This window comes from Pygocentrus nattereri, chromosome 6 (genome assembly GCF_015220715.1).
Source record: "Pygocentrus nattereri isolate fPygNat1 chromosome 6, fPygNat1.pri, whole genome shotgun sequence".
Classification (NCBI taxonomy): domain Eukaryota; kingdom Metazoa; phylum Chordata; class Actinopteri; order Characiformes; family Serrasalmidae; genus Pygocentrus; species Pygocentrus nattereri.
In genome coordinates this window covers 13486908-13514735 of record NC_051216.1, presented here as the reverse complement: position 1 = coordinate 13514735, position 27828 = coordinate 13486908, and the positions used below count along the sequence as shown (strand labels likewise).

The 27828-nt window shown below is 36.9% G+C and overlaps 1 protein-coding gene across 4 annotated transcripts in view; it reads left to right on the top strand.

Annotated features, from left to right (window-relative positions):
• pde9a (phosphodiesterase 9A) overlaps positions 1 to 27744 on the top strand; it is a 47373-nt gene extending 19629 nt beyond the window's left edge. Inside the window, exons 5-19 of one of the 4 annotated variants that reach the window (XM_017691498.2) lie at positions 296 to 350; positions 953 to 1023; positions 12155 to 12239; positions 13649 to 13709; positions 15443 to 15517; positions 17283 to 17369; positions 18051 to 18155; positions 20374 to 20456; positions 21190 to 21346; positions 22897 to 23010; positions 23208 to 23312; positions 23726 to 23854; positions 25499 to 25594; positions 25691 to 25742; positions 27470 to 27744. In XM_017691498.2, the coding sequence (XP_017546987.1) occupies positions 296 to 350; positions 953 to 1023; positions 12155 to 12239; positions 13649 to 13709; positions 15443 to 15517; positions 17283 to 17369; positions 18051 to 18155; positions 20374 to 20456; positions 21190 to 21346; positions 22897 to 23010; positions 23208 to 23312; positions 23726 to 23854; positions 25499 to 25594; positions 25691 to 25741 (1274 nt within the window). In that variant the 3' untranslated portion in view covers position 25742; positions 27470 to 27744. Of the gene's footprint in view, positions 1 to 295; positions 351 to 952; positions 1024 to 12154; positions 12240 to 13648; positions 13710 to 15236; positions 15312 to 15442; positions 15518 to 17282; positions 17370 to 18050; positions 18156 to 20373; positions 20457 to 21189; positions 21347 to 22896; positions 23011 to 23207; positions 23313 to 23725; positions 23855 to 25498; positions 25595 to 25690; positions 25743 to 27469 lie in introns of all 4 variants that reach the window. The other 3 variants (XM_017691499.2, XM_017691500.2, XM_037539496.1) reach the window with 3 other exon arrangements.
• Positions 27745 to 27828: the final 84 nt, after the last annotated feature.

Below are 27828 nucleotides of genomic sequence, written 5' to 3'. Positions count from 1 at the left end.
TGTGGGAACTGAAATTGGGAGTTGACCTGTTAACACACAAGAGCAGCTAAGACTGTATAGTACCTGACAAGGTGAGCCAGAGGAGAAATTTACACAGACCCTCTCTCAAATTCTAGCTTTTCGTGTTCTCCTTCTTTTTCTCCTGCTTTTCCTGCCTGCTTCCACTAACTCTCCATCTCTGCTGCTTGCTTAACGCTTCATGTCTGCCCTGATAGCGTCAAATAAACTTTAATGCTGTCATGTTTCTGGTTTTTGATATGGAGTGACTGTTGTTTGGTGTTGTATCTTTTCATAGATAAAGAAGAACTCTTTAAGAATGTACTGACCCAGGTAGCAGAGCAGTTCTCAAGGTACTAACACTCTCTCTATCTCTCTGCTTTGTCATTGCTAATATTTAACACTGATGCACTTTCTGCATTTCACCTGCAAGCGCTATGCGGCTGGCTCAGTCATCAAACTTGCTGTTTTATCGCAGCCAAACAGAAAGGAGCCTGTGCCAACTGTTGAGAATCAGAGAGACCTTTTCTTATTTGTGAGCATGTATAGATCGTACAGATGACTAATTAAGGAATGCTCCAACATTTCTGACCTATTCTTTAGCATATGGTCAGTTACCACCAGCAGTCATTTTGACATACTTCCCTAAACATAGTAAAGGAACAGAAATGTTGTGGGTATTCTCTCCCTTTATAAAGACATGGAAATTGGGAATTATTATATGCTACAGAATTTGTGACTAGAGATTATGTTGAAAAAATGTTGGAATCTTTGTTTTTCTTTCTACATTGTTTTCATCTGCAGCCTATATTTACCCTTTCTTATTGTAGCTTTGTGGTGTTGTGTATGTGTTGTTTTTAACATGATGACTAATTTAATGATTTTCTTCTCTTTTTTTCCTGTTTCTCGCAACCTTTAATTCTCCCTCTCCTTCTTTTGTCCCCTCTCTCTCCAGAGCTTTCAAGATAAATGAGCTGAAGACTGAGGTGACCAACCGCTTGGCCATGTTGGAGAAGCGAGTGGAGTGTGAGTTATATGTTGTTTCTATTTACTCACTGACTGTGTTTACATATGGTTAATAATTTGATAACAGAAGAAAATCAGTTTGTCAGTCATTTGTACGACATGCTTGCACTAGTGTAATCAGACAATTGGAAAACTCCAGGTCTACATGAGTCAGGCAGTAATTGGATTTCTGCTTTGAAACCAGCCAGAAAACTCACAGAATAAGACGTAATGTAAACTTAACATCAAACTAAAATGTGATGCATAGATTTTTTTTCCTAAGAAAATTTATAAGAGGAGCATACATACACTGAAAAACCCAATTACTAGCTAAAATCCAGCTCTGTTAAATGTATTTCTAGGCCTTAATCCGATCTAAGAAATCAGGCTGTGCTGTTTACATGTCTGCTTGAATAGTCAGATAACTTTCAAAATCCAGTAATGATTAGATTATTAAGTGCATGTAAATGCACTCACTGTCACGGAACAGAAATCATTCCGTCATAGCTTTAGGATTAGGCATGGGCAATATCTAAAAAGAATTAGCTTGAACTTCTTTAAAACATCAACATTTTGATACCTGCTTTTTTACTGACATAATGAAATTCATTAAATTAACATATTTAAATAAAATTTAAAACTTGCATTAAATAATACAATTAATAATACAATAATACATTTTACATACAGTTTAACTATTTCCCCTTAACTGTTTTGAAGACCAAATTACAAAGAGTGCATTTGTGAGCTCCTTCTGGTGTGAGTTCATGGCAATTTAGGTGCCAAATCTAGGTCCACATGCTATACATTTTAAAATAAAACTAGGTGTTTTCTTTCACTGTAGTGGAGGCAGGATTCAGCTATAGATGCTATTGGGAAGCCATGATGTCTAATATTGTCATAATTTTAAAATCACTGTACAGGAAACGTTGGGGAATTTTCCTCAGGCAGTTTGTTGCACTCTGGAAAACCTCCAGCAGAGACAGAGGGGAATTTGCTCTCCTGTTGACTAACACCTTTACAATGCACTGAAATAATCTAGTGATTTAACAATAAAGTGGAAGAAGATATTACATGTACATATTATTTTATATATTAAGTAAGCTGTTTAAAATTTAAAAAGTCAAAAAGCTATCTGAGATGAATCATTCCTTATGACTGAATAGGCAGACATTATATAAATGGCTATATATACTAAAACTTACTATATATAGTAAGTTTAAAACAGGCTGTTTTTGAAGCTTAAATTTCTTATATGAACTTTATGGACTGGCTAGTGGTGATACATTTAGAAACTTTAACTGTGTTTGCATAATAAAAACACTTTTTGCAGCCTGGGAAGAGCTTGCTAATTAGCTGATTAGATGACGCAGGTGTGCTTGTGCAGGGAAAAGTACAAAATATGCAGTACTGGACCAGACTTGAGAACAAGGACAAGGATGTTAGAATGCCACGACATGCTTCATAATGCTTGCACCAATTAGGTTTTGCATGTGTGGGTCTTTTTTTATTTTTGCTATTAGTGACCCTGCAGCATGTTCATCTTCAGCAAAGTACAGCATGCAGTCTGCCCCGGTATTGTATTGACCACAAAAGCAGGGTTTTGTGCTGAGTTTGTTACAGATTGTTTTGGCTTGAGTTGTCAGTTTTGTATATTCAGGAAAGGAAAGAGAGGAAGTTGGCCCAGTTCAGAGATGTGATAATGGCACTGAGATGTCTGATCTGACACACTGGAGCTGATAACAGGCAGAGCGAAAGCTAATAACTGATTATTTACTCTGCTCTGTACTGTGTGGGATTTATTATCACAGCTAATCAGAGCTCCAGCTGCTCAGGTGTCACACTCTAAGCAGTGCTGTATACATGCAGCTCACAGCTAACCGTGGCTCAGCAGCAGTTTGCCGTTTTCATGATGTTATTTATCACAAAAAATGTCCTTCTGTATAAGGGTGTGCTTGGAGAAACGCACCAGCAGTGAATATCTTGTAAATGTATTAATTACTGGGCTTAAATGTGGAAAGAAGAAGAAGAAGAAATGTGGCCTCTAAATGAGCTGTAACAATAAAATGTTTGGTTTAACATTTTGACATGCTAGTTCACTAAACAAATTGTGTGTACAGGGGTTTCCAGTACAACCAGATAGTTTTTACTTGGAAATATTCTATGTTTACGAAATTTATGTAAATACAAAATGTTGCATTATGAGCTAATTAACCAATTGTACAGTTAGTTAGCTTTTCTACATAATGCTGTGACAGGATGAGCTGACGAATGTTCAGTAGTTTAAGAAGTAGCTGCTAAATACTTCGGATTAACAGAAGATGACGCAGTTTAGAATATTCCAGTGACTAATATTATTAATGTAACAAGCTTTATTGATGTTTGTAACAGTAATGTTAGCTTATTTTCACAAGTCATTTATAATCCGTATACTGTGCGTCCTCAGGTAATGTTGTGTTAAACTAAGCCAGATTTTCGTGTATTATGTGAATACAGCTGTGTTTACATTACCACGCTGAAGTGGCACAAATCCAATTTTTTGCCTTGGCTCAGAGCAAATGACATTAATGGTAAAGCCTTGTTCTGCTGCTTAGTTTGTTTGTTGTTCATGATGCAAATGGCATTGCAGGTGTGCACATGCAGGTTGTTTCAGGTCACAGGCTCATTCAGATTAAGGACAGACTTGAGTTACTTACCTATACAAGTGTAAACCATCAAGTTAGAGAGATCAAATAAGAGGAGAAAATCAGAATTGAGCAATGCGCCTTGTAATGTTAACATACCCTACTAAATAAAAACAAAATTCAATGATGTGAAAATCATTTAAACCATATATTTAATTGAAAATAGTACAAAAAACAACATATAAAATGTTGAAACTGAGAAATTTTGTTTTTTGGAAAATATATGCCCATTTTGAGTTGATGCCAACAACACGTTCCAAAAAAGTTGGGACAGGGGACATGATTACCACTGTTTTTCATCACCTCTTCTTTTGACAACAGCCTGTAAGCATTTGGGAACTGAGGAGACACTACTGTAGTTTTGAAAATGAAATGTTTTCTCGTTAGATATAGGATTTCAGCTGCTCAACAGTTCAGAATCTCATTTGTTGTATTTTTCATTTCTTAATGCGCCAAATGTTTTCAGTAGGTGAGAGGTCTGGACTGCAGGCAGGTCAATTAAGCACCTGGACTTTTTTAATATGGAGCCATGCTGTTGTAATACATGCTGAATGTGGTTTGGGATTGTGTTGCTGAAATAATCCAGACCTTCCTTAAAAAAGGCGCTGTCTGGATGGCAGTATATGTTGCCAAAACCTGTATTTATCATTCAGCATTAATGCCTTCACAGATGGCACGTCACCCATGCCATGTGCACTAATGCACCCTTATACCATCATGAATGCTGGCTTTTGAACTGTGCACTGATAACAAGCTGAGTGGTCTTTAGCCTGGAGGACACAGTGTCCATGATTTCCATAAAGAATTTCAAATGTTGATTTGTTGGACCACAGGACGCTTTTCCACTTCACCTCAGTCCATTTTAAATGAGCTCAGGCCCAGAGAAAGCGGTGCCATTTCTGGATCCTCTTTATGTACAGTTTCCCCTTTGCATTTTAGAGTTTTAACTTGTCTTCGTTGATGCAGCGACAAACTGATTTCACAGACAATGGTTTTCAGAAGTGTTCCTGGGCCCATGCAGTGATTTCCACTACAGAATCATGTCTGGTTTTCATGCAGTGCCATCTGAGGGCCCAAAGATTATGGCTAGCAAGTACTGGTTTTTGGCCTTGTGCCTTGCATACAGACATTTCTCAAGATTCTCTGAATCTTTTAAGTCTTTTATGTACTGTAGATGGTGAAATGCAAAGGTTCTTTGCTATTTTATGTTGAGAATTATTAAATTGTTCTTAACTTCTGAAAGATTCAGCCTCTCTGGGATGCTCTTTTTATACCCAATCATGTTAGGGACCTGTTTTCAATTAACCACCAGGTGTTTTTTAGCATTACACAACTTTAGCTTTTTGTTACTCCTGTCCCTTTTTTGGAACATTGGCATCAAATTTAAAATGGGAATATATTTCTCAAAAAAAAAGAAGAAAATTTCAGTTTCAACATTTGATATGTTGTGTTTGTACTATTTTCAATTACATGTAGTGTTTAAATGATGTGCACATCACTGCATTTTGTTTTTATTTACATTTTGGGGTTGTAGTTTTAGACAATGTTTTGAGCATTCTTTTTCACTTTAAAATACAGTTGTTTTTTTTTAAATACAGTTTTCTTTTACTATAACTGTATTGTTACTGTGGAGACAAAACCATGCATCATTTACACCATTCGAAATGCCATCTTTCTTTTTTACGTTATGTATTTATTTATTTTTATGATTAACCATTTAATGGCATTTAAAATGGCAGAAATTTCAATTTATCTTAAACAATACCTTTCTGAGAGATATGATTATCAGCTCTCACTTGTCACACGTCATAACTTCAAGTAAAGTCTTATAAGATGTAAATGTATAGCACTGATGGCGGAGCTACATAAAATTCTGTGCAGCTTGGATTTTCATTAATTACTTCTTATTTTTCTTGATTTTAATATTATTTATTAAGAATATATATATATATATATATATATATATATATATATATATATATATATATATATATATATATATATATATATAAAATGTATAGAAGTTTAATGGTTAATTAATGGTTATATTAAACTTCCTAAACTTCAGAATGATTATTCCCATTCTGAAGTTTAGGTCTGGACTTATATTTGTTCTTTTTTTAAACAATGTTTGTTGTTAATGATGATGTTGGGTTGAGATTCATCAGTTCAGACAGTGTTGCAGTAACATGGTTAAACCATGCATTTGAATCCTGGTGATGCCATGACTAAAGTCATAATTTACAGCTCATTATCTGCAATATTTTCACCTATATAAATAAATCCATGTGTCATTAATATCAGTAGATTTTTTCAGTCAACAAAAATATCAAGAAGGCCCTACTTTAAAGGTTTTAGAAACAGTCAGGTCAAAACATTATTTTACATCCTTGATTGCAGTGAGGAGACAAAGTTTACAATGTTCTGTAGTTCCGTTGTCTCTTCTGGTTGGACAAACGTGAAAGGCAGAGCGCATCTCACTTTGAAAGGGAGTACACACATGGTTTTCATGCCCAGTCTTCCATGGACAATGCACTGAACAAAACTGTGCAGGATTGGAGTCTGTGAAGGTTGACCTATTAAACCTCCTCTGTGAAGGAAGTTCTACTGCTCTTAGTAAAAGGAAGTGTCTCGTTTATTTTTCCCCACTGTATTTGATTTAGAAGTCTTTGTACCCAGCAGAATGGGCACAGGTAGTGTTGTTTGTTGGCTTAATAGTAAAAGAGGTTATAAAATGCATAAATAGGTCATGGGAAGTCTGGCTCATTTTCAAGGTGCTGCATGTGCACAAACGCAGAAACTCTCGTGTATTTGTAAGTAATTTTTTTCAGTAGGAAAACTTTTAGTCAGCCAACATCATCCATGGCGCAGTCCATTAACCGTTGTAGTCATTTTTCAGTTGCATAAGAAAAAAATACCTGCAAAAGTTTCGTTATAGCAGCTGTTGGCTAATATTTTGGGCATATTTTGCCAGGCTTCATGATCATCTAAGTGTTTTCCTTGGTGTGAAGAGATGTTTTGTTTTTTTTTTTCTTTTTTTTCTTTCTTTTCAAACTGTTGTTAAAAGCACGTATTGAAACTCTTTTGTCGTAAAGGATGGCTTAAACACCTGAAAGCTTTGAGTGCGGATATGACAACAAGAGCTTAACATGAGCCGTATATCGAATTATACCCTAATACACTATATGGTCAAAAATATTGGCACGCCTCTTAATCATTGAATTCAGGTGTTTCCTTCAGTCCTATTGCCAAAGGTGTGTAAAATCAAGCACCTATTCATGCAGTGTGTCTTTACAAACATTTGTGAAAGAATGGGTCATTCTAAAGAACTCAATGAATTTGAGTGTGGTGCTGTAACAGGATGCTACTTTTGCAGCAAGTGAGTTCGCAAATTTTTTCCCTTTTAGATATTCCATGTTCAACTGTGAGTGGTATATGAAAAGTGGAATTGTTTAGGAACCAAAGTGACTCAGCCATGAAGTGTCCGACCAAGCTCCAGAGAGGTTCCCTGAGTGCTGAGACATATAGTGCTTAAAAGTTGCCAATGCTCTGCTGACTGAGCAGTGCTCCACTGGAGCACTTGGAGCTCCAAACCCCCTCTGGCTTTAACATCAGCCTCATGGCAGGGATACCATGGCTGAGCAGCTACATCCAAGTCTTACATCACCAAGCACAATGCCAAGCATCAGATGGAGTGGTGTAAAGCACGCAGGACTTCTGTGGAGTGACTAATCACACTTCTCTATCTGGAAGTTTGATGGGCGAGTCTAGATTTGGCGAATGTTAGGAGAATGTTCTGTCTGACTGCATTGTGCCAAGTGTAATTGATGATGAATTGTAGATGAATGGGCACAAATTCCCACAGACGCACTCAAATCTTGTAGAAAGCTTCCCAGATGTGTCAGAGCTGTTACAGCTGCAAAGAGAGACCAACTCTTATTAATGCCTGTGAATTTAGAAAGAGATTTCGTAAAAGATCTTGTAGGCGTCCCAGTACTTTTGTCCTTATAGAGTATTTGTAAGTGTGATGTTTGTTTTCTCAAAATAGAGCTATTAAACCTTTATTGTATTGAGGTGTTGTGAACTGACAAACATGTTGATTTGTATTAAAACATTTAGAAAAGCTTGATGTCTCTTGCCGAGCAGTGCGCAAACTAATGTTCAGAATTTTGGAATCACTTTAATCTTTGTATCGTATTAATACTTAACTAACAGTTAGTTAATAATAACATATACAGTGTAGATTAATGCTGTACACTACAGAAGGAATTTTAAGATGTTTTATGTTTGTTTTTGACACATAGTTTCCTGCAAAGTAATTTAAACCTAAGAAGTTGTAGTAATAGTAATAGCAGCTTAACAGAATCATTTTGTGCATCTTTACCAAAATTGGTTTTATATATCCAACCTTTTGAATTGTGATACCATATTTTTAAATGGTAGTGTATAATTTATAGCAGGGCTATAAACCTTTTTTTTTGGGGGGGGGGAGGCAAAATGCAATGTTAATGCTTGGCTGAGGGTCAAAAAGACAAAGCAATATAAAAATAAAGAAGTTTGGTAGGTTTCAAGTCAAATGTTTAAAAATGTATTTTATATTACACCACACTTTTTACTAAAAAAAAAAAAAAAAAAAAAAAACAGAATGGGAAACTAGATTTTATTAAGTTGTACAGTTGTATGCAAAAGATTTGTCACCCCGGGTGAAAGTACACGTATTTGTTGATTTTCTAAGTGTAAATTAGTTAACACATCTGCAGAGAATACATCTCTGCACAGTTTAATACACAATCACTGCTTATTTGCTGTATTTAACGTACAGGGAAAAATAATAAAACATAAGATAAATAGAAATTTTGCACTAAAATATTTAGAAAAAATACCATATTTAAGTTTGTTCTCTGTAGAGGATCTGTACATTTATTTAATGTAGAAAATCAACAAAATGTAATATAATAAGGCTGTTCAAACTGTTAAATGTAATAGTGCATAGTATAAAAAATATGTTTGTTCTCTGTCTGGATGAGGGTGTGAGATTAGGGTGACTTTCTGGCAGCAAAATTTAACATCCTAATTGGCCAGAATTGGCCTGCAGGCAGTGCTTTTAGCCATTCTGATTCACAGTCTTGTTCCAGTTAGGTCTAATGTGTTCAAAGGCACATGAAATGACTGGCATTATGACCACACTTTCCTGATAAGAGAGTGACATCAGTCAAATTTCATGCCAGAGAATGGACGGAAGACAAAAATCCCCACCCACAATAATGTGCAGGAAATAAGACAGGGTCACATTTGCAATATATGGAAATTATGGGAAAGTCCCAGATGGCTGCTTGGTTCATGCAACATGTACTTGTGAATACTGCGGGACTCCATTGCTTTATTTCCCTGGTCTCCAACAGGGGTTGAGCCTCTGGGTAAGACTTGTTTTGCACCTAGAACAATTAATAACTACATGCACTATATAAACTACAGATGTTGATCAGACATAGAGAGCCTGTAAACAACCACCAGTGTATAGCTGCATAAAAGGTATGAGTAGCTGTTTAGGTGTCAGCATGACTGTTTGCTGCTTTTTCACAAACCTTAGAAAAACTCAACATTGCAGTACAGATACAATGTGAAAATACTTTGGAGTATTGTGATGTTATATTTTTATTGCCCACCCTTGGTTTCCAGTTTATTCATAAAGTTTCTTATACACCCATAATTTCTGTGGTCTTCCAGTAATTTTATGTTTTTTTGTGTTTCTGTTGGCTTTACAAGACTCAGAAAATGAGAATTATATACTGTAATAAACATATAATCTATATAAACAAGTACAGCATCAGATGTGAAGACTCCAGGTTTGATGCATCGTACTGCTTTGAGTCTCTTTAATTCAAGGGTCAGCACTTTGTACACTTACTGTTTCCATGGCAATCTGTTCTTTTGAAGATGTTTCTGCAAAGGTGTTTGTAGTGACAACGTCCATACAGTCATCACAGTTCTGTTAGGCCACTGAAATGCCCAGCTTCACCTTAGTTTTGACTCATAGCTGTTGCATTGCCATCCACATTATGAGCCAGCAGTCTTCTACTCCATCCAGTGTAATCAACACAACCACAGCATCATTTGACGTTCCAGTCAAGAACTGGACAGCTTATATGCTTCACAGAATGTATTGTTTTCCCTGCTGTGCACAATGTCATTCTTCCAACCTTTCTCTTAAGAACATGACACATGCACATTAGTCCTTGAAACTAACGGCAATAGGAAACAGTGAATTATATACACATGCATTCAGTGTTTTACAGTATGTGAGGAGCATCAGTTGCATGAAACTTTTGACTACTGAAAGAGATCCTGAAGTAGCATTATATGCAGAGTGTGTGTCATATCATTTTGCGTGGATGCACCAATACAGACCATCTGGTCTGATAATGGTAACCGATGATTAAGTGCTTTCTGGCCAACACTAATAACCAGTTATTCAAATTTAGCTTTTTCACAGTCTAATCCATATATGAAGTGCAGTGAGTATGAGGTTAAACCTCTTTGACATAATTTTACACTGTCATGACAGGAATAAAGCAGACATGACAATTATTTTAAACATTTATGTTATTACAGTTGTATGCAACCCTAATTAGGCAAATTCCATGCTTTGCTGTGGCACATTTTGTATTTTATGTTTTATTTTTCCCCAATATGCTAAATTTAGGAAATAAGCAGAAATTGTGTAGTAAACTTTGTAGAAAAATGCCTTATTTAAGTTCATTCCGTATAGAAGATGTGTTCATTTATTTTCACTTAGAAAAACAAACAAAACATGCATTCTGACTTTTGCATATGACTGTATATGTAAATATTTTGGTGAAGGAGAGTGTGTGTGTGTAGGTGTGTGTGTGTGTGTGTGTTATTAGTGTAGTTAGGCCTATCAATTTTAGCTGATTAGGAATTTCCTTGTAAGTATTGTGTGTTTAACAATGAATTGTCTTTTTGTTCTTTATATGCTACTACAGGAAAATAGAGAAAAGGCAGACACAAACTAACACAGGATAAAGCTAAACATGAATACTTTATGTAGTTGAATAAGTTCAGTGAGAACATGCCTTTAGTTATGTTCATGTATTCCCATAGCAACATCATTGGCGAAGTTTGACAGCAATCAGACTGATATTTCACCAGATTCACACTATAAACTGTTCAGGTTTTTTATACCATAAAACAAACTTTTTTTCCATCCTCCATGTTCTTCTATTACCAAGTTGTGTGTATAAGTCATAATTTTGTGATGACTTTCTTGGTGGCTGTAATAAAGCATCTTTTTGATGCATGAACACTAACCAGGCAAGTTCAGCCTTCACATGGCATAGTTGGTTTTAATGCAGTGTCACAACTAAGGCTTCCAGAGTAAAGAATGAGAGAAATCCATAAAAAATGTATATATTTCAAATCCAGAAATCCATTTTTTAGGTTTTTACACACAGATTCATTAGAATGTACTGTAGATATCATGTGAATAAAATTTATTTTATTAGTTCTATCATGCTGATACTTGCTGTTCTACTTTTTTGTCAGAAATAAATTTGTCACTTTAGATTCAGCCTCTTTTCATTAATCCTTTCTGTTTAAAAATTATATTCATGTATTTAGATTGAAAAACGTGTGTAGTTCAAACAGCATAGGACTGTACTGAATTAATTAGGTCTTGCGTTGATTTTTTAGACTTTTTAGCGACCTCTGTGTGTTAGAGCTAATCCCATTCGTGGAGTTACTCATAATATCTACACTCTTCATGCCTGTATCAGTAAGTATATAAGTCAGAAATGATTTGTTGTGATTACTGATTGTAATTTTTTATCAGAGTGATAAAATTATCATGTTTTATCTTGTAACAGTAAATAATAAATTGGCTAGCAGTGTATCATGCACCCGTAAGTGTATTGTGCAACACAAATATTCATGCTGTCCATAAGCTCACATTAGAGAACTGCAACCAGCGTGTGTGATTATAGCTGCCTCTAAACACTGTGACTGATTGGGCTGAATGACCAGTGAGAACAGGAACTGTAAATGTTACTGTAAGAGTTTAGCCAGTTGTGATAAGGTGTTTGGATGGGATCCGACAGTGAAGTGTAGAAGTGTATTGTGTCTGGCTGAGCTGCTCTGGGTGGAGGATTTATTCAGCTCCAGTGTAGCAGAATGCCAGGAAAAAGCAGGTGCTGGCAGTCTAACTTCAGTACTTACAAGAAGCTTCAATAACTCAACCATTACATCCTTTATATGTGTGTGTGTGGCAATAAAACTCTGTTTGTATAAAATCTATAAATGAGTTCACCTCTCTCTCTTTTCTCTCTCTTTTTTTCTCTTTCTCCTTTCTTTCTCTCTTGTCTTTCTCTTTTCTCTCTATGTGTCTCTCTCTCTGTCTCTCTCTCTCTGTCTCTCTCTCTCTCTTTGTCTCTCTTTCTCTCTCACTCTCTCAGTGGAGGGGTTGAAGGTGGTGGAGATTGAGAAATGTCGTAGTGACATTAAGAAGCTGAGGGAGGAGATGGCCTCCAGGAACAACAGGTCAGTGCAATTGTCCACCTTTCAGCACCTTCTCTGTCCCACTTTATATGAATATGAATGTGAATATGGCCTGTTGTTGTCTAATGATATGGGTTTAACCATATTTGTGAAAACAACAATAATCCCTGCCTACAAGACAAGGAGCTCAAATAACCTACACATTTCTGGTAAACCTACTAAGTAACTCAACACTATTTAACCATTACCAGCTAATACTTTGTTATGGGGAAAAAAATCTTCCTTTTTCACTCTTTTTACATATAACATTACATCACTACTTGCAGAACAGTCAACTTAGCAGCCCAGGTAAAAGCATGGTATAGCAAGCCCCCTTTATCAGCTACAGTGAACTGTGACCAGCTACAAATTGCAAAAAAACAAAATGAAGACCTACAAAGAGGTGAAAACTAACTGGACTAAAATTTGAAAAAGAGATAAACAAAAAAAATATGGTTCCACAAACAGAGGTTCCTCAGCCATTTGGTACTGGTTTGGTTTCATATTTTCCAATATTAACCCCTAAGAAAATAAAGTACAAATGATATCATTGCGTACTGTTAGGTAATACCTGCAAAGTGAGAGCACCAGAAGCCTTCATGTACATAAAAAAGCATTCAACCATTTGTGCAATAAAGGAAAGTCAGCTTCTCAGTAGAACACTGTCCAACCATGATTTTAAAGAGTCTTTTAATGTATTAATTGTGAGGAGCTTAAAATGTAAATTATTATTGTTAGTATTATTTTATCATTACTTTTGAAATACTGTAATATTGTCATTGTTTGGATAGTGGAAAGCATAGTGATGTAAATTTCAGTTCATATCTCCCACTCTTACAAAGTTACCATCACAAATCAGTCATAAATTAGGACCATTGCTAAGAGGAAATGAGGCAGACGTCAGGATCCTCACACTGTAATGAGAAGCCATTCCAAGAAAGGGCCTTTATATTTTATTTTCTGTATGACAACTGAACAAATCATATTATTTTTATAGCAGCCATCAATGGAAATAGCTCAGTCACTCCCTCCATCCATTTTCATTAGTATACATGCTATTTGCAGGCTAGTTTGCAGTTCTGTTAATAATGAGAGAGGGCAGTAGATTGGTGCTCAGTGTGGCTCTTAATAAGGGCACTAAAGAGCAGGACTGCTCTGTGCCCCCTACTGGGTCCTAATGAGCTGACTAATAGACACATGCTCTGCTCTTCCCCTGCCTGCGTTCCCTCATTAGTGAAGTCCGGATGATTCCCGGAATAGCTTGGTGGATTGCAACAATAATTTGCATAGAGCTGGCAGAGTTCAGAAAAATGCATTATTGCTCATTGTACCATCATCAGTGTCCAGTGATGTCCAATCTCATCAGTGTTTGGAGCAAACACTCAGTAGCGTGCAATGTTTCTCATCTGCAGTAGTTTCCTGGATGACAACAAGAAGCTGACTCCTCGCAGAGATGTACCATCATACCCAAAGGTAAAAGCACAGACCTGCAAAAGCCCAGACAAACTATTCAAATTGTAGGCTAGCATGAAAACTGTATGTCCAAAACCATCTAGCTGATGAATTCCTTATAATTGCTTTTGATTTCAGAAGAGACATTGAATGAGTGGATATCTGCAGACTTTTGCACATACAGTGTATCTAGCATTAACTAATGAGTGAGGAAAGGCTATGGCTTTATTTTTGTGAGTACAATCAGGAACAGGACAGTCACCACAGGGGTTTTCAACTTCAGTCAGAGAATCTGCTATAAATTTGATGAGTGAAGTCTTAATGAGTCAGACGGTGAGTTAGATCCAGCATGAAACTATGCAAAGCATTTGGTTTCCAAAGGCAGGAGCAAAAAAAGTTGTTTTAGAACCTATTGCATACCATAATGGTATAAAAACCTCATATGAATGAATAACTTTATAGGAGTACAAATGTTCTAAAAGGGCCCATACCCTACATTTTTGTGGAAGGGTTTATGTACCCAATTAGTCATAATTCAATTTTATATGACCAGTTTTTTAACTTCTCTGTGTCTGTTAGAATGAAATATGCTGTTTTTGTTTTGAAACTGATGCATATAAATGCAACAGAACTGACTGACTGCCTCATATTGTATCCACTAAAAACACTGAGGGTGAAACACTCCTCATAGCTTCAACGTGAATAAATGCAACTAAAGTGAGGTAGGCTGGATAAGCAGATGTGTGATATCACAAAAATGAGGTGAATTTGCAACTTATTTTCTATATATGTGTACCTTGATGAAAGAAAGATGTACCTGAACAACACATTTATATCTAACAGTACATTTACATTTACATTTACAGCATTTAGCAGACACTCTTATCCAGAGCGACTTACAAGAAGTGCTTTGTCATTCTAGAGAAAGTATCTTTGCTAGCAATATGCATCAAATGTCCAAAAAGTTATGAAAGCTCCATGATATGGGCCTGTTAACTTCTATTAGGGAACAGTTAACCCGTTTTCTCCATGTTTCTCTTCATATGAAGTGTGAGTCATCACACTATACCATTTAAAATGATGGTTTTCCCTCGATCTTTGATTGATGTGTAGTGGATTTAGCCTGCCTTGAAAATGTCTGCTGGTTTTTAATTACATTGCTGTGCCAGTGAGCAGGGAAAAATAACCAAAAAATTAAACAATAATGTCATGTATCACCTTGACCACCCCCACGTCAAGCAAAAACAGCATTTCAAAGAAAATGCATTATGATTTCACTTTCACATTGACTTTGTTATTTAAAATATGTGAAATGTTTGTTTTTTTAAAATGTATACTGGCAAACTAATTATGAAAAGGTTAATGAAACAGGGCAACTTATCTATTTAAAATGAAAAATTTTTTCTTATGACAGTGACAATACATAAACTTTTACGTATAGATTGTTGGAGTTGTAATGCAGATAGCAGTTGTGTAGAAATGTACTGTGTAGTGGCCCCAGCCAGGCGTTGGGAGCAGAGGGTTAACTGAGAGCTCTGTTGCCTGCAGTACATGCTCTCGCAGCAGACCATAAATGCCCTCAGAAAACCCGCCTTCGACGTCTGGCTGTGGGAATCCAACGAGGTAAGCCTCTAACACTGCCCTTCCTGTCTCTCTTCTTTCCTCTCTGCTCCTGTCTGTCCCTCTTTACTACCTGTGTCTGTGTGTGTTTGTGTCCATATTTGTGTTGTTTGCATATGCATCCGTGCATATAGTACCACCTCTCCAAGGAGACGATAGACGCTTTGCGACAGCCGATCTTCGATGTTTGGCAGTGGGAACCCAATGAGGTGAGGCTAGGGAGGCCATTAAACACAATGTACGAACATTCAGAGGAATGTTTGGTAACTAAAGCATCTTAGTGCCATGAGTCTGCAGTTTACCAATAGTACCATAAGATGCCAGATATGTACCTTCAGCAAATGCAGTACACAGATGAACCAAAACATAATGGCCACTCACAGATGAACTGAATAATGTTGATTTTTTTGTAACAGTGGCGCATGTTAAGGTCTGGGATATATTAGACGTAAGCTAATATTCAGTTCTCATATTCAGCCTGTTGGATTGAGAGAAATGGGCAGGCATGAAGACCTAAGTGACATCAACAAGGGTCAAAGTGTTATAATCTGATGTCTAGATTGGAGCATCACCAAAACACCCAGGCTTGTGGGCTGCTCCTGGTCAGCAGTGGTGAAAGCTCTCTTGTATTGTTCTACGGAGGGACAAACCACAGATGGGTGACACAGCTCATTGATGCATGAGGGCAACAAAGTCCATCCTCTTTCCCACCAATAGGAAGGCTATTGTGGCACAAGTCACAGAATTTTTTTAATGATGCCTACAAAAGGACTCAAGGACCAGCTGTGTGTGGGGAAGTGGAACTACAGTCTGGTCAGAGTGCACATGCTAACCACTGTATAATGCAGGCGAAGGAACTGGACATCTAGTCCAGTGAGTCCCGTTTTCTTTAACATCACATTGATAGCTGGGTGCATGTGTGCCATTTTGATGGAATCAGGATGCACCGTAGAAGAAAACAAGCGTGCAGCGCTCTAAGCATATATGCACCCTGTACACATTGTTTGGGAAACATGAGGAACATGGCGAAGAGTTCGAGGGTTTCTCCAAGTCTCAGTCTGAGCAAGCATCTATGGCCTATGCCGGAACAACAAGGCTATTCTGCTGAAGCTCCACCTCACAACTTACAGGCCTTAAAGGATCTGCTGCAAACATCTTGGTGCCAGATACCACAGGACTGCTTCAGACATCTCCTTCAGCGATTGTCCATGCATCTGTGTGTCGGCACTGTTTTGGCAGCACATGGAGTGCCAACAGCATATTATGCAGGAGGTCATAATGTTTTGTTTCATCTATGTATATAACAACAAAATGTGAAGAAATGAACCAGAACTGTTTACCTGGTGTTTATCACTTGCAAATGCACCCGCAACTGCTGTGATTGCTCATCATTCGAGTAGCACTCAGAAAAGCCAGCACCCCATGACAGTGATTTATTAACTATATACTCATTAATTGTAAGATTGAACTGACCTGACCTGCCTGTCTGATGCACCCCTTTTTTGTTCTGTAACCTTCCCCCACCCCATGGACCTTTCGGGTCCAACACTACTCACTGAGCCTTATCATTCATGAATTAAAACCTGATTTAGCTTTCTCATATCGGTATAATATTAATCAGTTACCCATTTGTTACCTGTCTCTCACTTGCTGTGTTTCATATATGGATTATAGAGTAAACAAAAAAAATGTAAATTATTGGTTATTGGTTATGGCCACAATTAAGCGTTAACTACTGGTTATTTTGTTGTCAAAGAAAATCTTATAGTGGTCCATCCCATACATATTTTTATATAAAATTTAAAAGACTGAAAGTAAACTTTATTCATGTAATATTTTAATTATATCATGCACTGAATAGAAAGCATTGTGCCATTTGTTGCTTGGGAAACGGTCACCATGTATAAATACCAATGATAACAGAAAAAAAATCAGCATGCTAAGACGAGCTGCTAATCAGATGTGTTTTTCCAGATGCTTAGTTGTCTTGAGCACATGTATCATGATCTTGGGCTGGTCAGAGACTTCAACATCAACCCCATCACCCTGAAGAGATGGCTGGTGAGGAAAAGTCCAAGATTGTTATTCCAGACAGATTATTATTATTATTCATATACAGTAAAACAGAGCAGAGTGACACTGAATTGTTAGTTACTGTTCAGAATCAGTCACTTTGAACTCCATTTGATCTATAAGAATTGAAATTGAAACATCTTCTGGCAGCATCTGTTGTGTGTAGTATATTGCTGCTATCATAGCTTTAGCTCCCATCTCCATTTTTTTGTCTTGTTGTGTTTTAGTTTTTGACCTAATTTGAAAATGTCTTCTGTCCTTTACATTGTGTGTGAATTCCATGAAGAAGAGGCCAAAAGAAATCGCCTGAAATTACTTGGGGGGGGGTCTGATACATTTGAGTTACATTAAAATGAAAGTATGTTTTTCACCTTCTCCTGTAAAGTTGTAATTTTGGAGATAGTAGGTTTTGTTCCCACAGCAGCGATGTGTTTATTCAGAGTTACAAATGTTGCAAAAAAATGGTCATTAGTCAATTAGCTTAGACCTAGGTTTAATTTCTTAAAAAGAAAACTCAAATAGACAGGACTAGGCTCAACAAAGCAGTGTCCAGTGTCTGTACGGAGTAATCTTCAGAACTGAGGAAAACATCTTTTGAGAGCATCTGTTGTAAAAAGAATTGCACAGAAACACTTCAAAACCGATCTCCTTCTCTTTGTGTGTTTCTAGCTCTGTATTCATGACAACTACAGAAACAACCCGTTCCACAACTTTCGTCACTGCTTCTGTGTCACTCAGATGATGTACAGTATGATCTACCTCTGCAACCTTCAGGTAATGCACCCCTCATCATGCCTCTGCTAACCTCACTTACAGCAAACAAAAGCTGACAAGCATTAGCTGTTCTTCATTGTTTGTTATGGATCAGTTAGCTAGCCTTTTTGTAGCCTCATAACCTCTAATGCTACCAGTGTCAGTGTGACCTTTAGATATTTAATAAGACCAGATAAGATGTACTTCAATCAGATAAGACAGACAATTGATGCAGCCTTTATACAGCTACATTTATTGTTATTATTACATGTAAACAATTGATCTGGGGGCCAACATGGAGATGACACTGACTTTTGGACAGCTTTAAACCAGCACTCTCTTCTAACCAGGACATACTGTTTGAACAGCAGCCAAGCGGCGAGGGGTAGGAAATTAATGTTATAAAAATGAGTGGAGAGGTGGAGACAAGGAGGATGATAGAACTACGAAGTAAAGGAGGGGAAACGTCAGAGATAGAGGCAGACAATGTAATATTGCTGTGATCATCATTACTTTTAGAACAACTGCATGTTTCAGTGTATCGTAAAGACAGATATAGTCCAGGGACGGGGCATGAACAATTCAATTATGTAGTGCTTGAAACTTAACCACCTATAGACCTAGTAAAAGTCTTCTCTAAATGTGTAAAATTGAGATAAACAGAAAATAAATGTATACGTTTCGCACCTGAATCTTTGAATTACAGTTAAATTAGTGGTCACCAGGTGAGCTTTCTTTGTAGGCTAGCAAGCCACACTTCTGGCTGTTGCCCAAGAGTCTGGTGGGTTTCATCGGTCACTGTGCACAAGAGCTTGCTACTTTAATAAGACTGTGCAAATTGACTGCCATGCAAAATGACCAGTCACAGACTGTTCTTTTTGTGTGACATCTAAGAGCAACATTGTCAAAAATGTGCTGCAACAAAAAAACACCCTCTTGAAACAAAGTCATTGACTGTCTTGTAATGTCTCAGAGGCCAAAAAAGAATTCTGTGTTGACTATAATCAGAACTCATAAAAATAAAAATAAAAATTCCACAAACACTTTTAACTTATATATTGATCAATAAGCACATTATTTTACACATAAAGAGCAAAATGGAAAGAGAAATAACTTCAGCCTTACAACTTGCTCCCAAATGTCAGAATGCAAAGTTGAACTAAGACAGATTGAAAAGTTGATCTTTTTCTAAGTTTTTATTTTGTGTTATTTTACTTATAATTATGGTCTCTAGTATGACTAGTGAATGTAATTTAACCTACAAACTTTTTTATCTAAATCTAAATTTGGACTCTAAACAGTGTCAGTCTTTACTCAGACTCAATGTGTCCGGGACTAAACCTTAACACGGTTTCACCTCTAATGGCCTTGACTACAGCACTAGTATGCAGAAGTGACCGCTGAAGGTCCTTTAAACAGATCCTGCACTTGTCCCATTTACAAAAGCAGTTCTTTGAAGAACTTTTTGGTTCTTGGGGGAACCAAAAAAGAAGCATTTATTGTTACATTTGACATTTAAGAGTTTAGCATTTTAAGCAGTGATATTTTTTTTTTGAAAATGAGCTTTTCTTTGTTAATCAATCTATGTTTCCATAGAACAAAAAAGAAGCAGAGCCAGCTCTGTCATGCATATGTTTAAAGTTAGTGTACCTGACCACAACAACTCAGTGAAAGCAGGATTCTGACCTGTTGTCAGCCCATTACACCAGTGTCTTATTTGTTTTTTCCCTCCTGTTCTTTCTTAAATAGTTGAATTTTGCAATGTCTTTCTTTGATATCTTTTTTAATGCCGCACATTTTTCATTCCAATTTGTTTGGTAAGCTCAGAAAAAATAAATATTGTGATGAATACATTGTGTTTCATGAAAATGTGATGTTAGATTTTTGCCCTAATAAAGGGAAGGTGGGAGGAGAAAAGGGGAGGTGTGTGGGAAGGGAATGTGCGTGTGTCGTATGAGGAGGTGAAGGGGGAGATGGAAGATGAACTCAGGCTCTTGTTCTTCTCTTTGCGGTTTGGTTGCCATGGACATCTATTCAGATTTGCAGGTTTCTTCTTAATTATCTGCTTTATAATGGGGGCAGCAATCAGGGAGAGGGCTAATTGTGCCATCCTGTTGACAAGGACACTGGAATACTGAAGCCCCCCACCCCCTCCCACACGCACATACACTCACACCAACTTCAGCGGCAAAAAGAGAATTTATGGATTTATATGGGTTTTTTTTTTTCTCTTTTTCAGGAAAAGTTCTCACAGTTGGACATTCTGATCCTGATGACCGCAGCTGTGTGTCACGACTTGGATCATCCTGGATACAACAACACGTAAGACATACGTACAACACATACATAAATATTAATACCTTGTCACTATCATACGAAACCTTTCACCATCTGAAAACTCCACCTTTTACTTTTATTATGTTGAACAGAGCAATAGAAATTGTCCAATTATGAGTACTAAAAATAAATAAAAAATGAAAATAAATAATAAAAATCTAAATGAAACGATGAAGTTGTTAAATCAGGAGTGGAAAAAGTACAAAAGAAATGGTACTTAGGTTAAAGTATGGGTACTTTATCAGTTGAAACTGAAAGTATATAGCAATAAATATACTTAAATATTTCTAGAGCTGGGCAATATGACAGTATTTATTGTTATCCTGGAAAATTGCGTAACAATATGCCACAATATGCTACTAATAAAACACTCCTCAACTGCATGTATGCTTACAGAGTGCAGTGATGAATGTTGAATACAATGTTAAATACAGATCGTTGTATGCATAGTTTTTGATAGTATTATTTAAATGTGACACTACTGTGCCTTTTCTAATGCATCAGATAAAATATATATTCAGATATATCTTGTATCGTGATTATGAAAAATAACATTTGCATAACATTAAATTTAAGAATTTTTCCGTATCCTAGAAGGTTTTACAGCTCTGAGGTTTTCTTAAAACAGTGACCAACTGTATTTTATGTCAGATTAATACCTCCATTATTGATCTCCCTTTCTCTTTTTCTCTCTTTTCATTTGGTGTCTTTCTTCCAGATATCAGATCAATGCACGGACAGAGTTGGCAGTGAGGTACAATGACATTTCTCCGCTGGAGAACCACCACTGTGCTGTGGCCTTTCAAATCTTCTCTCAGCCGGAATGCAACATATTCTCCAACTTCGATGCTGAGGCCTTCAAACAGATTCGTCAGGTGTGTTTAACCATGTGTGTCTATGTCATGCACAAATACATTCATGTGGTTGTCCAAATTAAAATGAACACACATAAATTCTTGTAGAGTTGCAGGTGATACTATTTATTCTTTCCACCTGCCATGTGGTGCTGAAGATGGCCTGTCTAGCGTAGTGCAGTTGATAATACCACTGCTCTCCATGTAGCTACACCACGCTACACCAATAAGAGTCCTTGGGCAAGACTCCTTATCCAATTGTGAGCTGCTGTGTGTAAGAGTGACTGCAGAAAAAGTCCTGCACATGAGAGAGATTCCACAAAACAGCAAGATCCAAAAGTTTGTCTTTGTTAAAAACATCATTCTTTTTATTTTTGGACAGTAAAACTGAGGAAAAGCTCTGTATGTGAGGTACAATTCAGAGGTCATAATCTGTAAGACTATCTTTGCTTTAATCTGTTCTCATGTCCACAGTAATCAGAGTAAAATGGATCAGCATGTGGAATTGGAGCTTTCTGAGTGCTACCGTGTGTCTATCACTATATAAAAGTGATAAAAGAAAAGTAATTGCTGTATGCACTGAGAAGGTTTATGGGTGCACATTCAGCATACAGTACACATTGCTATGGAAACGCTTTTTATTGACTTGTTTCATTACAGTTACAGTAAAAGGAGACAAGTGTGGAGCATATTCCTGTCTATATGTCATATATGCTTTGTGTTATATGCTTGCTCAAAATGTTAGTTTGTCACACTCTAGAAATTTTGAGGTATGTTATATATATATAATGTATATTCACCAGTCACTTTATTAGGTACACCTTGCTAATAAAAGGTTGGACCCCCTTTTGCCTTCAAAACTGCCTTAATTCTTCGTGGCATACTTTCAACAAGGTGTTGGAAACGTTCCTCAGAGATTCTGGTTGGTTATTTGAGTTACTGTTGCCTTTCTATCATCTGGAACCAGTCTGCCCATTCTCCTCTGACCTCTCACATCAACAAGGCATTTTTGTCCACACAACTGACCGCTCACTGGATATTTCCTCTTTTTCGGACCATTCTCTGTAAACGCTAGAGATGGTTCTGCGTTAAAATCCCAGTAGATCAGCAGTTTATGGAATACTCAGACCAGCCCGTCTGGCACCAACAACCACGCCATGTTCAAAGTCACTTAAATCACCTTTCTTCCCCGTTCTGATGCTCAGTCTGCACTTCAGCAAGTTGTCTTGATCACTTCTACATGCCTAAATGCATTTTAACATGCTTAATTGTTGCAGCCATTGATTAGCTAATTAGCTATTTGTGTTAACAAGCAATTGAACAAGTGCACCTAATAAAGTGGCATAGGTGTGTATGTGTGTGTGTGACACACACACACACACACACACACACACACACACACACACACATATATATATATATATATATATATATATATATATATATATATATATATATATATATATATATATATATATATATATATATATATTAAAAGGCAGAAATGTATATTTTGTCACATTTACATTTACTTATCTCTTAATTTATTTGAGACATTTTTCCCCCCACAGGGTACTATTACTCTAATACTGGCCACAGACATGGCCCGGCATGGAGAGATTCTCGACTCCTTCAAGCAGAAGGTGGACAGCTTCGACTTCACCAATGAGGAGCATGTCACCTGTGTGAGAATTAACTGTATTCTTCAGGCTTTGTTCCCAAAGCATGTAGTATCTCTCATAAGACATTTACTTGGCTCATTAAACGTATTATACTGTGTAAAACCTATTATTATTATTATTATTATTATCAGTGGTAGCGGTAGTAGTAGTAGTATTGTAACTGAAAATGACACTTTTATCCATGCCTGTGTCTCTGATAGCTGAAGATGGTGTTAATAAAGTGCTGTGACATATCTAATGAAGTCCGGCCAATGGAGGTGGCCGAGCCGTGGGTGGACTGTCTGTTGGAGGAGTATTTCATGCAGGTGAGACTAAAACACTTGTTGCCTTTAACCTCATATTCAGAACAGTGGTGTATAATATTTTCAAAGGACTAGTTGGCCAAAAAAAATGTACAGTTTTCAGTTTTCTACCTACACTAAGTGAAGTCAATCAACCAGGACAGGTTTGGTGTCTGAAGTTTGCTTCTTTAGTTTTTGCACTGGAGCTACTGGGCTGGTGACTATCAGTTAGCACAATGCAGATTGCAGGGCAAAGTCAAGATGCACCTGCTTCAAACTGTGCTGAGTTGTTCAGTAATCTAAAATAGACTTATGTGGTTTCTGACACTGTATTTTATAGCAGTATCTTTAGGTCTGAATTCCAGGTTTTTATTTTTTCAAGGCTTGATTGTGACTACTTTCCTGTGTTTTTTTACTCTCTCCATCTATAACAACAGAGTGACCGGGAGAAGGCAGAAGGTTTACCTGTGGCTCCTTTCATGGACAGGGAAAAGGTCACTAAACCTACCGCTCAGATTGGCTTCATAAAGTTCGTCCTCATCCCCATGTTTGAGACGGTGATGAAGGTGAGAACATGGCTGGCTAGATTGGGCTGCTGTTTATGAAAAGACTTGATATTACACAGGTTCTGATCAAGAATAGGATGAGTGCCGTTTGCATGGAGATTCCATCTGCTGTGTTACAAGGAGCAAGTAACACAACCATCGGTGCTAATTTAAGCTCTGCCTGGACTGACCTAGTATGACACAGTGTGACTGCTGTGTATTAAAGATGAATTAATTAACTGTCATAACACACAGTAAAAAGGTCAGTAGCTATGAAAAATTGGAGCAGAATTTTGACATCTAGTCTTGTAAGCCAGACTTATGACTTATCAGAGAGTTCGATAGGTTTTCTTGATTTTATTTTTTCTACCTAATTTGAACACAGCAGTTGTGTTTTACACTGTGTAAATTTTGTGATAAGTGGACCAGTACAAATGCTCAAAAGTCATTTGGAATAAAACATCTTTACATTAACTCACATTAAAAGTTAGGAAGGTTTTTGCCTTCTCCTCTATGGATACTAGTATGGACATTGGTTTTTCTTTATACACTGAACATATGTAACATGCTTGTCTAGAGCATTTACAGCACCAGGTGATTGTGCTGTTAGGTGAGACTTTTTTTGGAACAATATAGTGGTGTCTCTGATTCCTGTGGGACTGCATCATAGAGTCCTGTTCTCTTGCCTCTTTATACATTTCACTTTTAAGACAATATCTAACAGTAACCCCCGAAAGACATGGTGCCGTCTTATGGATTAAGAAAGTGATGTGCTTTCTTGTCCTATTAGTCTAACAGTATTACAAATATTAAAAACTAATAGTACCTGTGTATTGATACTGTTTCAAAACCCAAAATCTTGCAATATCATATCATGAGTTTTTGTCTCCCATCCCTAGTGCAGGTGCTTGTCACAACAGTGCTATAACAAAAACAGACCCATGTGAAACAAAGCAGTACATCCTTTGTGTAACACTTAAAATATCTTGTTTATTTCCTACTATTTGCTTCAAAGAAAACTCTTGAATCTTGCATTTAGCTTGATAAACAGTTCATGGAAGTGCACACACAGCTGTTAGTCCATCACAGTGTACCTGACTAAATCCTCAGTTATGTTCTTCTCTGTACCTCTGTGGGTGATGCATCCAATCTGAGGCTTGGTGCCCCATGCAAGTTTAGAAAGCATTGAATAGACACAAAAACTCAGCAGTGACAGTAATGACACTTTCCCATAGCTGCTGACTGACTAACACAGGGTTTCTATAGCACTGGGCTGAGGGCCACAAGTTGGCCGTGAAGTGCCTCTTGGTGGGCCATGGACCTTTACTGACGGGAGCCAGTGACTCGTAGTGGGTTGTAGATGGAGAAATAAGTGACTTAACAAAAGAAAAGAAATGTAAAATATTTTCGAACAGTTAGCAAAATTAATACGAGCCCCAGAATTACAGTGCACAAAGGCAACTTTGTAAAAAATGTTTTGCCCTTCGCCTCTAAAAGTGGGCCTTCATGCTTTCTAGTTATAAATAGGTGGGCCTTGAAGTGGAAAACCTCTGGATTATAACTTCCAGCGGTGATGGAATGCCCACCAGATGAATAAGGTGATTTTGTTACTTTATACAAAAACTCAAACTCATAATCAGTGCTGTTTTGCTGTGTGTGTTGCAGCTGTTCCCTCAGATTGAGGAGGTGATGGTCCAGCCACTCAGAGAGTCTAGGGACAGATATGAGGAACTCAAACAAATTGACGATGCCATGAATGAGGTTCGACATCAGTAGTGGGGTGTTTGAAAACCAAAGCTTTGTTTTTTGTCCCCTCTCTCTCCCTCTGTGGCTCATCCCGCCTCTTCTCCCCTACAGGTGCAGAAAAAGAAGAGTGAGAATCTCACCATGGGAGGGAAAAAGAAATGAGGTTAGTGTTCACTGCTGTGCAGGTTTTATTAAAATGATTACCAATTGTTGATCACTTGTCATAAAGAGATTTGGTAAAATGTGTCAGACACTTCAAAATTCAGTCAGGTGGGGGTGGGGTGGCAGTGCTGAATGATTTCTCTACAAGTTGTGGCTAACCTTCAGTGGTCAAAGCAAAACTAGGCTACATAGGCTCATTAAAATCACATTTTCTTCGGTTTTCAGTTTGTTCTTGCATTTCACTTCATGAGTGTCTTTGCTAGATTTAAATTAGATTGAGCAGATGCAAATGGAATTGCCAAAGCAACATATCCTCAATTTCAAACTCCTAGTCCTGCAGAATATCTTGCAGAAGGAAGAACAAAGCCTCTCTTCCATTTAGGCCTCTTTAAAAAGTGCCTATGAAAACTATGCCAGTACATTTACATTGTAAACAGAAAAAAAACATGTGAAGGCCCCAGTATTTTTCAGAGCTTCATAAGACCTGTTGGCACTTACACATGTTGTTTCAAGTGATTTTACTTGGTATTTAAAGAAGTATATTATTTTTTTAATTATGTGTAAATGATGTCTATGTCTAGTTTAGATCCTGCAGATGCCATAAATGGCATGGATGCACTGTGAGGCTCTAAGGGTGAAAGCCTTAATCTAGAATTTGTTAAATCATGACAACAAACTGCTCTATAGGTTAGCTCAGAGTTTACTATCCTGGGTTCAACTCAACAAGTACTTTTTCATATTTTCACCAAGTAGGACACACCATAGCACACTGTGTTTTTACACGAACACAAATAATACAACAGCGGTAAATCCAGTTCAGGTGCTTAAAAATAGGACTTGAGTGTTCCTAATATGCCGCAGGGTTATTTGCCAGTAAGCCCACTCTATTCTGTTTGCTGCCACACTCATAATGTTAACTGTTAAAGGGGAAATTCACAGAATTTGCTACATTTTAGCCTAATTCAGTCATTGAGATTCAGTTGTGATCGGACTGCTCTAGAATGACTTTGTTTACATCTTAATGGTTTAATTATGCATAAAGTATGAAAAATATGAATTCCCATTTAATATGCTGTAATAATGTTAATAATAACAATACAAATTATAATACAACTAATAACAATAATAGTAGTATTAATACACAGACACAGACATTTTCAAAGCTGCTTATCCTCCCTGGTTGGGCGGGGAGCTGGAGCATATCCCAGCGTTATTGGGCAGAAGGCAGGAAATCATAGTTCATTACAGGGCAGTAGTAACAGTAATAACTCCTTATTTTGATAGATGCTAGATGCTCTGCTGATTGTTTCTTGTCTTCAGCTGGATTCATCTAAATATCTATGAAATACAACTGAACTTTAAGTTGAATGTAATATCAAAACGGAATACTAAGCCTTAATGATGTAGGAATTAATCTTCACCAGGTGGTGGTAATAATAACAATAATAATAATAATAAAAATAATAGTTGGTTAACACCTTTCATACATATCAATGCAATTTAAGGAGCTTCACAAAATTGTTCAGATAAAACGAGTAAATGAAAGAACAACAAGAAAGACAAAAACAAAGATAATTCAAAGTGAAAATTTTAAGTTTGTTATTTGTAATTTTTTTTTTTACATAAGTGTTGTTATAAATGCAGTCTTCTTATGTTAGCACCATCATGTTTGCTTAGAATGCATTGAAATGTTCAATAACATCATTTTAATGTTTTATATTGTGTTAGATTTTCAGTCCGGTGAAGCCACAGAGGGTCCAGTACAGTGCAGAATGGATGAACGTAGAGTGAAGTACTGACCAGTCAATCCAAAGCCTCTTTCAGGGAACATGAACCATGTACAGCACAGATAATGTCACCTGTCACTATTCTATAGATATTATTCTCTATTTGCCTTGTTTTTATTTGGTTTTATATATAAGATATAAATATTATTCGGAATGTACAGATTTTTAGTCGTTTTGCTCTTTACTAAAAAAATAAAAAGTTTTAAGTAAAAATAAGGATGGGTTAGTCTTTTTGTTCCTTTTGCATGTGTCCGTCTTTATTTCTAACACAGTCTGGATTAATGCTTAATCTGTGTTTCC